Raw genomic sequence first — 13,026 nt, 5'->3', positions numbered from 1 at the left:
TTTATGTGTTTTCATTTTAACAGAGATGAAAATAATTGCTTTGTAGAGCTCTTTTACAGTGTGTAATTTTCTCAATTCCCAAATCCATATTAAGGCAAAGCTTTTACTTTTGTACTGGTTTGGGCAACCCATTTCAATATCCTTCATACCAGACGATCTAAACTTCCTTGTCTTACTGGAACCAGGCTTAGGTAGAACTTCTTGGCCTCACTCATGGTACCGGAGCACATGGGCTTCAGTTTGGCTGACAGATTTTAACTTATCTTCTCTCTATGCCCAGTTCTGCTGGATAAATCACTTGCTTAGCCCTGACCTCTGCAAAGCTCTCAGAGCCGTTTAATTATGAGGATTTCTTGACCAACACAAAGATGAGGTTCAATGCAAAAATATTTATTTTTAGAAGCTCACAGTGAAAAGTTAAAGAAAAATAAGCAGGGCATTTAGTTCAGGTTAATTTATTTGTTCTGCAGACAATAATACAAAAAGACAGCATCAGGAGTGTCTAGCAGAAGCTATAAAAATAGCATGTGTTTTCACTAGCTAGAAAGCCAGTGAGATGTTTCAGTTAGAATTGCTTTATATGAAGAGATGATGAATATCTGGAGGGCAAGAGTGTATGGAAACCAAATTTCATACCTTAGTATCTAGAAACAGTTAAAAAAGCAAATAAAAGGTAGAAAGATACTAATATACAGATAGGCTTCTCCAGCAAACATCATGAATGTGTACTCAAGAGGTTGGTAGAAAAACCTTGGCCTTTTCTTCCTGTTTACCTGATTTCAACAGAATGACAAGAATAAAAAATATTCAAACCTGAAATGAGTTAAAATTTGCAACCATCCCTAGGACGGAAAGTAGAAACATGATATGTGTTAGACAAAAAAACTAATGGAAGATAGGTTACAGACCTGACCTCTGCATTTAGATCTGGAAAAGATCAGTGTACTTATCATTTTTATCTCTTTGCCAGTATGATTTCCATGTTGAAAACCTAGTTTGTGTGAAAGCTTTCTCTCACATTATGAATTTTAGCAGTGAGTATATGCCTTGGACACAGAAAGACTGATAATCAATTATTAGAAGGACATTTTAGTCCAAAAGAGAGTAGTGATCATTCCCAGAGCAAGAGCTAACTTTAAAAAGGAGAGACACCTTGAACATTTTCAAGGAAACCAGTACTGCATCTAAGAATTTATGGAGGCTCTCTTAAAAAATAGATGGTTGTTTTGCATATTTCCAACAATGGGAGGATGGGTAAATTCCTCTGACAATGATTGTGGAGAAGTGACTACATGGAGTAACAAATGTATGATTTAATGTGGACTGTACTAACTGTATCTGGATATGAAAGAAAAAGAACCAGTAGCTGAGAAAATGGGAACCATAATAAGATGGCTGAGGGGAGAAAGGTGCAAGCATATTGACAAGAATAATACTGGAATGCCATAGTAAATTAAAAAAAAATAAATTCCCAGTATCTTGATATTGACGTAGCAACACTGGTTTAACATATCATTGCAGGGAATACAAGATGGAAAACCTCAACATCACTTGCAGTACAGTGACAGCCTTATTCTCTGGGGAAGCAATTATTTGTAACTTTTTCTTTTAAGACCAAACATAACTACAAAAACTTAGTAGGATACATTAAAATGTGTGAAAGCCACATTACTGAACATATTCACATAGCAAATGGTGAATGTCTAGTTTCACACATACCATACTGCCTTTTTCTCCACGTATGCCTTTTGCTCCACAGTGAGCCAGGGCCTGTATTTCCTTCTGAGACAACCCAGGTGGAAGTCAGGAACCTCTACAAAGATCCTCTTGGATTTGTGCCACACACCTTTAGAAACTAACTGAACTGCCAACTCCAGAGACCTCATAAAATTATGAACCTAAGTTCACAAATTAAGAACTCAGTCTCTGCTGTGAGTGAGGAGAGATGACCAGCTTTGCATGTTGATTTCTATCCTTCTTTCTTGCCATTATCATCTAAGTGCCTAACCTAAATTAGGATCCCAAATCTAGGAAGTTCAGTAAGTTACACACCGTGGTTTTGGGCCTCAGTAAAGTAAAAGCACCCGTATGATTAAATGTCAATGAAATGCAGGTTGCCAATTCATTAAAGTTGGAGATTTATGTCACTTAACTTCATTGAAAGTCAGGCATTTTGCCTAATTAGTTGTCTAGACTCCCTCTGTAATAGAAAAAGACAGCACCCAACTAGCAAGGCATGAATAATTCCGATGACTGCAGGCAAGCACAGATGACTGGCTTAGACTACATGTCTAACTATTTGCATGGCTAACAAGGTGACATGAATCCTACCCTTTGTCATTTTAGAGCATTCCAACCTTTATCTAAAAGAATTAGAATTTTTTTCTTTGTATATAATTGTTCCAAAACTTGAGGATAGTTGTTTCTAAACTTCTGAGTGCTGGATTAACGATAAAAGCATTAAAACTTTTTGTTACGCTGCTTCCTGCACGAAAATTCTCATGAATTTTTTCAGTGTATGTCAGAAGACACACTCTTACTTCTTTCTTAAAAATAACTGCATTTTTTTTTTTAAGAGCATAAATTCTATTCTTGGGAGATTTCTTTTACATGGATTAAAAATGTAAATCTAACTGCTCAAAGTTAGATATGAAAACCACTTACACTGGAAATATTTTTTAACTGTATCAGAATAATAACTGCATAATCAACAACTGATTTCACATTAATTTAAGATCAAAAGTACCAATTATGCTTCTCTCCAGCTTACAGACAAACAAAAATGAGTACTATAGTAATCACAGAAAGGAACTTTTATGTTTGTTCTATGGATATAAGTTTAAATTGTCTGGCATGTGAATATCACTTTAGTTTAATGAAAAATCAAACTGTACAAGCAACTGCATATCTGTGACCCTCCTAAAATCAAGAGGATGCTACAGTGATCAGATTCCTGCAACACTGAAAAGAAGATTTTATTCTACTTAATATAAATGTCTGATTTGAATATTTTATTCAAATTTATTCTACTTTAGAGAAAAATGTAGAAGAACTCAGCACAATCTCTTTAGAGACCAACTTGCTTTGTCTTCACAGACATTAACCAAAATTTCACTTATGCGTTCTTGAATGAAAGAAGAGGAGTATCAAATTAATATTTAGAATATGTGTGCCAGAATTATATTGTACAATGTTCAGAAAACATCAGATAGTCTCCCTTTAGATAGCAGGAGGCCAAAAGTCTCATTATATATCAGGGATTTTCTAACCTAAGTACTGTGTAGTGAAGAAGCAGAAGTAACAGCTTAGTGAGAAAAAAAAAAGTTGGTGGTAATTGCTGTTTCCTTGACAGCAAAACCAGAAAAAAACAGGCTAAATTTTAATACCAGAGGGACTAACACCTAAAAATGAATACTCTTTTTTTTAAAAAAAAAACTCTTTCCAAAGACCTCTGTACCCTGTTGCTGTAGTTCTGGATGACTAGGTGAGAGTGGATCCCACTATAGAATTCCCCATGCCCCCATCACCATCACCACCACCAAAAAAAAAGGGTATAATGGAATTAGATTCCATGACAGTTCTGTCACTTCTGATGGCACCCCACTCCCAAATAACCTTCTTCTACTGCAACTGTTCCTTCTTATCAGACAGACTGCCTAATGGTTTTCTTTTATGTTTTTGCTATGAAAGTCCTGTCAAGACCACTAATGTTTCCTGAACTGCTTCTTTTTTGCAAAGCTTCTACGCATTTCAAAACCTGACCCTGAACCACTGACATCAACTTGAGCTGTTCGGACATAAACCACTGTCAAAAGCAAGAATTTATCTCAATTGACAAAACCAGCAAAAAAGCTATTGTTATCTCCAGGCTTTGTTTATGAGAGTTTCTGTTTCCAACATAAAACAGTTAAAAGTGAGATTTAAAAAATAAAAAATCAATATGGTAAACATTTGTTATTTTTTTAAGTGTAGAGGTAAAATAATATAATTATAAAGGCAGGACTTTAAATATATATATATATATACACTATAAGCATATATATATATATATATATATATATATGCAACCTCCTGCATTTGCTGCTTTGATATCGATTCATGGTGAAAAAAATCTTGTATATATTTCATGGTGTGGAGCAGAACTGGAGGGAAAGAAGCATGTACATCTGACAAGTATCTTCACTGGTGAGAGTGAGAACTTCATTAAATTAGAAGAACCACGTCCCTGCTGCATACTCCTGTTTACTGCTGCAAGCATTTCTGTTGCTAGGTAGTAAGGCATGTATTGGGAAAATATTTTTAGTAATGAATGCCATCTGTACTCATGTTGTGAGTACGCACTAGTGAGCACAGACAACACACGTGTGATATGACAGAAACCTGTTTCAATTCCTTTGAAGCAGGAGAACTACACTTATGGGAGATTTTAACAATTTAAAGTGACTGACCTCAGAGGCCTAAGCATTAGAACAGATTTTGTTGGATTCCTTGCCATACTGGGAATTTATGTATGAACCCAGTGATGTTACTTCTTCAGCTTTGATTCTCCAGTAGAAAAATAGGGACAATAATCTTGTCTGATATAAGCCGTAAGATAAACCCTCCAAAGTCAGTGAGGGTTTATCTTATGGCTGGGGTTGTTATCATAAGGCAAATCAAGAACATTTTATATTTTAATACTGCTAACGGTATTTTAGTAGGAAGTAGGATTACAGAAGTAAGATTACATGGCCAAGGAAGTTAGGCCACTGCTTATACTAAAGTATGTTTGAGGTGATTGCTCTTTCCCATGTGGAAATACAACTCAATAAAGTGGTGACACATGGTTTTAGCTGCCAGTGGGTTCATCCTTATGCTATTTGCAAATTGCTTCTGAAATCCCATTCATATTATGGAACTTTAGGGGTGTAAGAATGAAAGCACTAGTTAGATCAAAGGTCCATCTCATCAGTACCCTGTCTCTGACAAGGACCAGCAGAAGGTGTCTGAGATATAAGAACAGATCAAATACAGAGTAATTTTACTTCCTGCATGCCTTCCTAGCTTTGACAACCGCTGGGGCTGAAAGTTACATCTAAACTATCAGACCTTATAGGATTTTTATTCCATTAATTTGTCTTAAAAACAAACTAATTTGATTTGATGGAGTGCCCTCTCATTTTCTTACAGTGGAAGAAGTAAAACAGTCCTTCTTGATTCAATTTCTCACACCTTTTGTGATTTTATATAACTTTGTCTTAGCCTCCTCCTCAGTCACCTCATTTACAAGCTGAAGATCATCCTCATTATCCTTGTCTGTACCTTTTCTAGGTTTATTATATCTTATTTTTAAAAAGATGGTGTGATCTTATCTGCATGCAGTACTCAAGATGAAGCATCTTGGATGTATATGGCAGAACAGTAATGTTTTCACTTCTGTTTAAAAATTTTCTCTAATAATTTCGAAAAATGTGTTTGCCTTCTCTTTTGGTACTAACTGACATGATAGTGAACATCTGCAATGATTCAAAAATCTTTCTGGACCGGTGATAGCTTAATTAAGCCTATATTTATGTATCTAGTAGGCTTTTTCTCTAGGTATATTTACTGACATTACATTTTATCTGACATTTTATTTCTCAGCCACAAAATATGAATACTTCACAACCACCTTTAATTTTGCATGCCTATACTTTGCACATCAGCAAACTCTGTCATCTCACTGTTCACCCCATTTTCTAGATAACTTACAAATTCTGAGTACCACAGGTCCCAGACATGATCACCATGGACCTCTACTGGTACTTTTCCTGTATTATGAAAACCAATCCTTTATCCCTACCTTTTGTTTTCTATCTTTTTGTCATTATTTCACAAATCTTTCTTCTTAAATTGTGTAAGCTTAGAAGGGATCCACTTTGTATGGTACAAGGAAAGCTGGAATATACACTTGAAAAGTAGTGTCATAGAAGCGTCATTGCTGTAAACTACAAACTCTGCTGCAGACAAAGGAGATGATTCATACAGCTAGGGTGGCTTGAGGATAGTCTCATGGTTGGCTTAAAATTTTCTTGTAGCTACCCCACAATCAAAATGTATGCATCTAAAAATTGGCCTCCAAAAGTATCTACTACTCTCCAGTGACTAAAGAAGGAAACCTGCATGAACATTTCAAAATGCATATACAACTTTACAATGCATTAGTGAAGTGGGATTATGAATACTACCCAGGTGTTTAAAACTCCGTAACATTTTTAATGAACTTCCTTGGTTGAAAATGCTATTTCAGGAACACGTACTAAAACAGTAGAGTAAGCCCAAAATGGAGTAATCAACAAGGTAAAAGTGAGTTTCCCTGAATAGAATGAGGCTATGGGAATCCTAAAAGTTTAGAAAATTCTGATATGAAACAGAAAATCATCTGAAATAAAGCCATGTTAAGGTGGGGACATAAAACTAGACAAGAACACATACAGGCTTTTATACTAATAGTAGAACTCTAAAAAATAACATGATTGAACTGTTGTGACAAGTGGATATTGACACAAAAGGCATATCAGAAACTTGGCAGAATAGCAAGCAGTAGGATCCTACAGAATCAGAATATGCAGAACCAGGCAACATATTCTGCATACATGTAAATGAGGACATAGAGTAACTCCAATATGCAAAGTAGCATTAGAGGCCTAAAGACAAGCATGGGGAGGCCTTTTTATGTTTAGGAAAGGGTAGAAGAAAGAGGTTAACTCTTCACTCATAAGTGCCTCCTAGCTGAATTATATAGTCAGAGAACATCTAAGTGAAGAAGCACCTCGTGGTTTAGTACTGAGCAAGATCTAGTTCATAACATAAACATCAAAAAGTTATTCTGTAACAGGGATAAAAATGCTCTTACATTCAGAAATTTTTACAAGGTCAAAGCCATCTACTACATTGAATTTAAATTAAAAAATGAATTGCATAAAATCATAAAGCTTTCCAAAAAAAATTTAAAGGAATGGCCAAATGACAGAAACTGTGAGGAGGGTTATATGGATTAAATTTAATACCCTGATTTAGAAGACTACAGTAAAAAGCTTAAATTCTGGCAATTTTTTAATAAAACAATAATATGGCAGATCATGATAGATTTTGAGGAATTACTTCCTAAACAAATAAAATCTAAGAAGGAAGCTTTTAAGAACATACAGAAAACAGCTAGATCTGTAGAGAGTTTAGAAGAGCAGCAGACTATCAGTCAAGAGTGTTCAGAAAAATAAAACTAAAGCAAGAAAGCAAAATGAATTGTGTTGACCACAGAGGAGGTCAAAGGAGATCCTAAACTGTGCTGAAGACTAATCTCCAACAAAAATGTCAAGAGAAAAGCTTTTGGAAGATAACTGGAAAAGGTCAATTTTTTACTCTCCAAGACCTGATAACACTCACTCAAAATGTCCAAAGGATCTCAGATGTAACAATGCTGGCATATGAGTGATGGTGAATAACTTGTCACCTAAATAAACTCAGTAGCTAGAGAAAGGAAAGTCGAGAAAGTGACTAACTTTAAAAAAGGGTTTCAGGACAGAGCATGGGAAATTAGAAACTAATCAGATTGACTTCATATCTAGGCAAACTGATAGAAATGTAATAACTAGAATTAGTAAATATGTGGAAAATATAATGGGAAAAGTTAACACAGCTGCTGTAAAGGGAAATCAGGCTTCATAATCTGTTAAAAGTTATCTGAAGTAGGTGAAACAACACCTGAATAACTCAACTCATGTGATGTAGCTGCATTTCTAAATAGAAAGTCCAAACTTTATCACAGAAGGTGAAATAAAGAAATCTTTTCAGTTTCTTTTTAACTTTGGGGCAACAGTTTATGGAGAGGGCACAGAAGACAGGAATAAAAGGGAAGGAAGTTAAGATTGTAGCTGATAGATTTCTTGTGCCTAAAATCAGTATCATCTGCATGACTGATGCACTGAACATGACAGAAAGGGGCCTCATGGGAAGATAAGCAGCATCAACCTCCTACCTGGAGGTTAACTAGCGTGTTAGGGTGAGTCTTGATTGCTGCAGAGGATCAAGTTTACTGCACAGATAGATGGTGTCTATGAGCTACAGTACAACCCCTTTTCACTTGACTTAATACCACAGACACAGCCAAGAGGATGAGAGAAATGGCAGAACATGGGAGACATACTGTGAATGAATGGAGCTGTAAGGATACAGAGAATGATTCTGTTCTTAATCCAGTTGAATGGTGTCTTGGAAAAACAGATTCTATTCTTATGTGTGACCGTGGTGCTAAGTAAATCACTTAAATTAACCTTTTACAAGCTTAATGTTTGTTGTAGATACTTATGAGGGCTACCATAAAAAAGTCATTAAAAGATTAATAGTTTTGTCTTTGTAGCCGAGCTTGAATACTGTGTAATAAATAATGCACAGGGATCACACACTCTACAATAAAGAGAAAAAATATCGACTACCGGCTTATTAAAGTGAGCTCTATCTATTTATTGCACTAAATGAGGCCAGACTTTTGGAAAGAGTATTATGTGATGATGTAATTAAAAACTGAATCATGATGTATATCCTTAACTAAATTTACACTGGCAAATTTAATTCTAAAAGTTTACTAGCTTTTAAATACATTATTTTACAATCTTTCTTATAATCTCCTAGTAATTTAAAGTATTTTTGCTCTGATTTATTCAAACACATTTACTGAACCAACATGAATAACAAGTGTTTACATATAATTTTACATTTTAGAGTACATTGCAAATATTACCTAATTAGTCCTTTCCCAATAATCTGAAAGATAAGTAATTTTTTTCTTATCAAGTTCAAGAAAAGGAAGTAAGTCCTAATTATTAAGGACACATCCCAAAAGGGATTATTAGCTAGGTGTAATTTCTGGCTTAAATATATTCTTCCTTCCTTGAAAAGCATTTAATATTTCATCATCTGAAAATGCCCTGGGCCTCAAGCTTTACAGCCATTAAAGGCAGGGAAATAATGCAAACATGAGGGTGGAAATATTTTGAGAATCACAGAATTATCAAGTTTGGAAAAGACTTTGAAGATCATCTAGTCCAAACATTAACCTGACACTGACAGTTCCCAACTACACCAGATCCCTCAGCGCTATGTCGATTCAACTCTTCAATACCTCCAGGGATGGGGACTCCACCACCGCCCTGGGCAGCCCATTCCAACGCCTAACAACCTGTTCTGTAATGAAATGCTTCCTAATATCTAGTCTAAACCTTCCCTGGTGCAACTTGAGGCTATTAACTCTTGTCCTGTCACTTATTACTTGGTTAAAGAGACTCATCCCCAGCTCTCTGCAACCTCCTTTCAGGTGGCTGTAGAGGGCCAAGAGGTCTCCCCTCAGCCTCCTCTTCTCCAGACTAAACACCCCCAGTTCCCTCAGCCGCTCCTCATACGACCTGTGCTCCAGACCCTGCACCAGCTTCGTTGCCCTTCTCTGGACACGCTCGAGTCATTCAATGTCCTTTTTGTAGTGAGGGGCCCAAAACTGAACACAGGAATTGAGGTGCGGCCTCACCAGTGCCGAGTACAGGGATACATTGAATTAAAAACATTATCTGCTTTATCTTCTGAGATAAGACAACCAGTATTTCAGTATACTAGCACACAGTCACTAACAGCACTGAGCCTGTGATACTATTACATTTACCCCAGAAGAAACCTTTTCTGTCCCAGACAATCAGTTGTCCAATCGTTCCAGTAATTCTGTATGATTCATCTCCAAGAACCAACGTCTTGCCTCCTTTCACCTTAGGCATTTTTAAAACATGCAACACTTTGTATAACATTATTTGTTTGGATAAAATACCAGAGGGGAATATATTCAATAGTACTGAGTAACAGTCTTTGAAGAGAAGCTACTGTTTAAAGCAACATTTCAAAAGTTTAAACACAAGTGAACCAGTGTCAGCCACCTTGGACATCTTTACATGTCATAATGTTGTATAATGCATATACCACTAATGCCAGTCAACCAAACTGGCATGTCCTATGGCAAAGTGCTGTCCTCTCGTTAAATACCCACTTGGGTCATGAAAACAGACTATGAGTGTCACCATGGTGCCACACTGCAGAGTAGCTGGAAGGTCTGGTGACTTAGGCAGTGGTTTTACTCTCGTCCGCCACCAGACTCATGTAGCTATGCTGCTGCCAGTCTCAGAGCTATGAAGTTGAGGGACTTCTGTAAAAATTCTATTTCTGTCTTTTACTTGAGTGTGCTCTACTGCTATTATGGAGACTGGATTCTTATCAGAATAATCAGGATAATTCCTATCAGGATAATAGCAGTTATTTGGCACAGTTCAATGTAAAGTAACTAAACTGGGTGATTATTTTTCAAGAATTGAAAGAATATAATTCTACAATTGCTGATACACCTGAAAGATGTACAAAACCAACAAATGATGGGTGAAAGAAGGCTATAACCCAAATATTTCAGAAGAGTTTCCCACATATTAAGCTCTCAATTGCTATTTCGTGCATGAGATAAGCAAATGTTGATGATTTTGTTCCTCTTTGTGCCGATTAAAGCACAACTATATATTTACGTAAAAGCTACAGATACTTTACTCTTTGATGCTTTGTGCACAAGGTCAGAATGGCCAACATGAACTTTCTAGTTACATTTGTTTTATGTGACTGTCATGTAGGTTTTCAAGCATGAGAGAATGGCTTCTTGGTAATATTGGTCCCCAAATCCAGAGCATCAATAAAGCAAGTTCACTTTGTCAAGTGTCTTTAGCACTCACCTAAAAACCTAGTTACCTCTACCGCTTCCTGTCTGTGGACCCTTGCCAGTACTTTCACCTGGAGTGGTGCTATGGTGTGCTCATAAAGTATCATACAGAATCACAGAATGGTTTGGGTAGGAAGGGACCTTTAAAGATCACCTAGTTCACCCCCCTGCCATGGGCAGGGATATTTTCCACTAGATTATAAGCAAAAAGATGACCTAGATGTGATTTAAAAATTATTTTAATTATATAATTATTTAAATTGACTTTCATTGAATATTTAAACCAATTTCTAAATCTCTTTCACAATCTCTTTCTTTCTACCTCACACTGTGTGATGGTCAACTATCTAACAAAATACTACTATTCTCTTCAGCATCTACTATTTTGTTCATTTTGGTGAAGATGTTTCCGGTCTTTTACCATAAAACCACCAGTAAAGTAACGCTTTATTGAAACTACTTCCAAACACAATAAAAACATGTTCTTACTTGTTTAAGTTTCTTCAGATCTTCATCAAGTTCCAAGTTGTCCAAAATAACAGCAACAAACAAGCTGAGTAGAATCTACAAAACAATCACAAACTATTTGTTAAAGCTCGTCTCATTTTTCTTAAGAAGTACTATGAAATGGCATGGAAAAATGAGGGCCCTACTGATGTAAATGGGAGTCTTGCCTTTGACATCTGTTTAACTAAAACCACCTGCTACTATATGTCTGCCAGACATTTTGCAAGTAGTAAATTTCTTTTTTGGCCTATCAGACAATTATTGTATGATTTAAATGGTTTGAATTCTAGGCTTTATGATCAGTGCATTATGTATGTTTAACAATATAACCATTAAAATGTATTTCACATGAAAAGAAAACTAAATTAATCAGAAATAATTTAAAAAAAGAAACAGCAGAATCCTAGAACAGCTCATAAAGCTAAGGTGCTTTTGAATTAAGGTGTGGATTTTTAGCAGAGGCCACCTAACAATCATTTACTTTGTGGAGTTGCTTAATGCTCAGAGTGCCTCTGTGCAAAGTAGCTAACTCTGCTTTGAAAGAAGAATAAGCTGCCTCACTATTTGCATGCAGAGGAAACTCATGCACTTTCATTTACTATACATTAAATATTGTATAGATATGCCTCTAGGAGCAAGAATCCCGGGTGGAAAAACTGTATATCAGATTATTATATTTTCCTTGTGTAGAGATACTGACCAGAGGCCAAAGAAGCTGAAAATGTGACTGATATAGCTGAGAATGAGATGGAACTAGGGGAGCAAGGATGTATGTTCAGCATATATTCTAGGACAATTTACATCTCAAGGCAGTAAATTTGTATATACATAGCTTTAGAGCTGTCAGTCGCTGCCAAGGTTTTAGTCTCTGAGGTTGAAGGCAAATATCCTCAAACATACTGAGCTCCAAAAGGCACATACTTATTTGCTAGAGATATCAGAAGGAATCTAAGCTCTTTAAAAAGAGTTACAGGCCAAAAATATTTTTTGTGGTCTTGGACCACTGAGTGACAACCAGAGCTGACATATCCATCCGTCACTGTTGTGAATGAAGTGTAAGTTTACCTGTCATTCAATCACACTGGAAGATTATTTCCTACCTATACAGAAGATAAAATTTAAGTAGCTTGGTACACCAGACAAGGAATTTGAAACTCAAACTGCATCTGAGCTGGGTGTTTGGACACGCTTGCAGAGCAGGATTTCCTTTCCCTCCATGAACTCTAAAGGTACAGAAGACACAGGAAGGACTCTCACCCATAAATTTCTAAAATGTCAGTGATCAGAAAAATAAATGTTCTTTTAATAGGACACCGGTTTTATCAACATGTAGAATTTCCTGCAGCTGTTTGAAAAGACATATTATATATGCCACATACTCAAACACTACATCATACAGCTTCCACTGCTTCAACTACTACAAACATCGGAAGTTAAGATGGACCTCAGGATGGCAAAACAAGACCGAATTCTGATAAAATACATAATCCTTGGCACAAACTATTTTGATCCCTGTTGATGAACAGTTTTGCTATCATTTTGTCAGGATTTTACAGTATGGTGTTTTTCTTCTTCAGATACTTTATACAGTCTGTGATACTCCATTATCTGCAGCTTAGAGCATACTAGTTCAGGAAATATAGTTCCACTCTAAAAAGAAGTATAGTACTCATTAAATATATCACCCCTTACAGTATTGCTGATTCAATGCACAGATATGTATCAAGGCATCAAGACTTTCATTAACTCCCTTTTCACTTTTT

The 13,026-nt window shown here is 36.1% G+C and overlaps 1 protein-coding gene across 1 annotated transcript in view; it reads right to left on the bottom strand.

Annotated features, from left to right (window-relative positions):
* Positions 1 to 13,026, bottom strand: part of NALCN (sodium leak channel, non-selective) — a 248,446-nt gene that overhangs the window by 88,871 nt on the left and 146,549 nt on the right. The window contains exon 16 of the mRNA XM_074910888.1: positions 11,246 to 11,320. Within this exon, the coding sequence (XP_074766989.1) occupies positions 11,246 to 11,320 (75 nt within the window). The remainder of the gene's footprint in view (positions 1 to 11,245; positions 11,321 to 13,026) is intronic.

Source organism: Athene noctua, chromosome 1 (assembly GCF_965140245.1).
Source record: "Athene noctua chromosome 1, bAthNoc1.hap1.1, whole genome shotgun sequence".
Lineage (NCBI taxonomy): Eukaryota > Metazoa > Chordata > Aves > Strigiformes > Strigidae > Athene > Athene noctua.
This window is presented reverse-complemented; position numbering and strand designations above follow the sequence as displayed.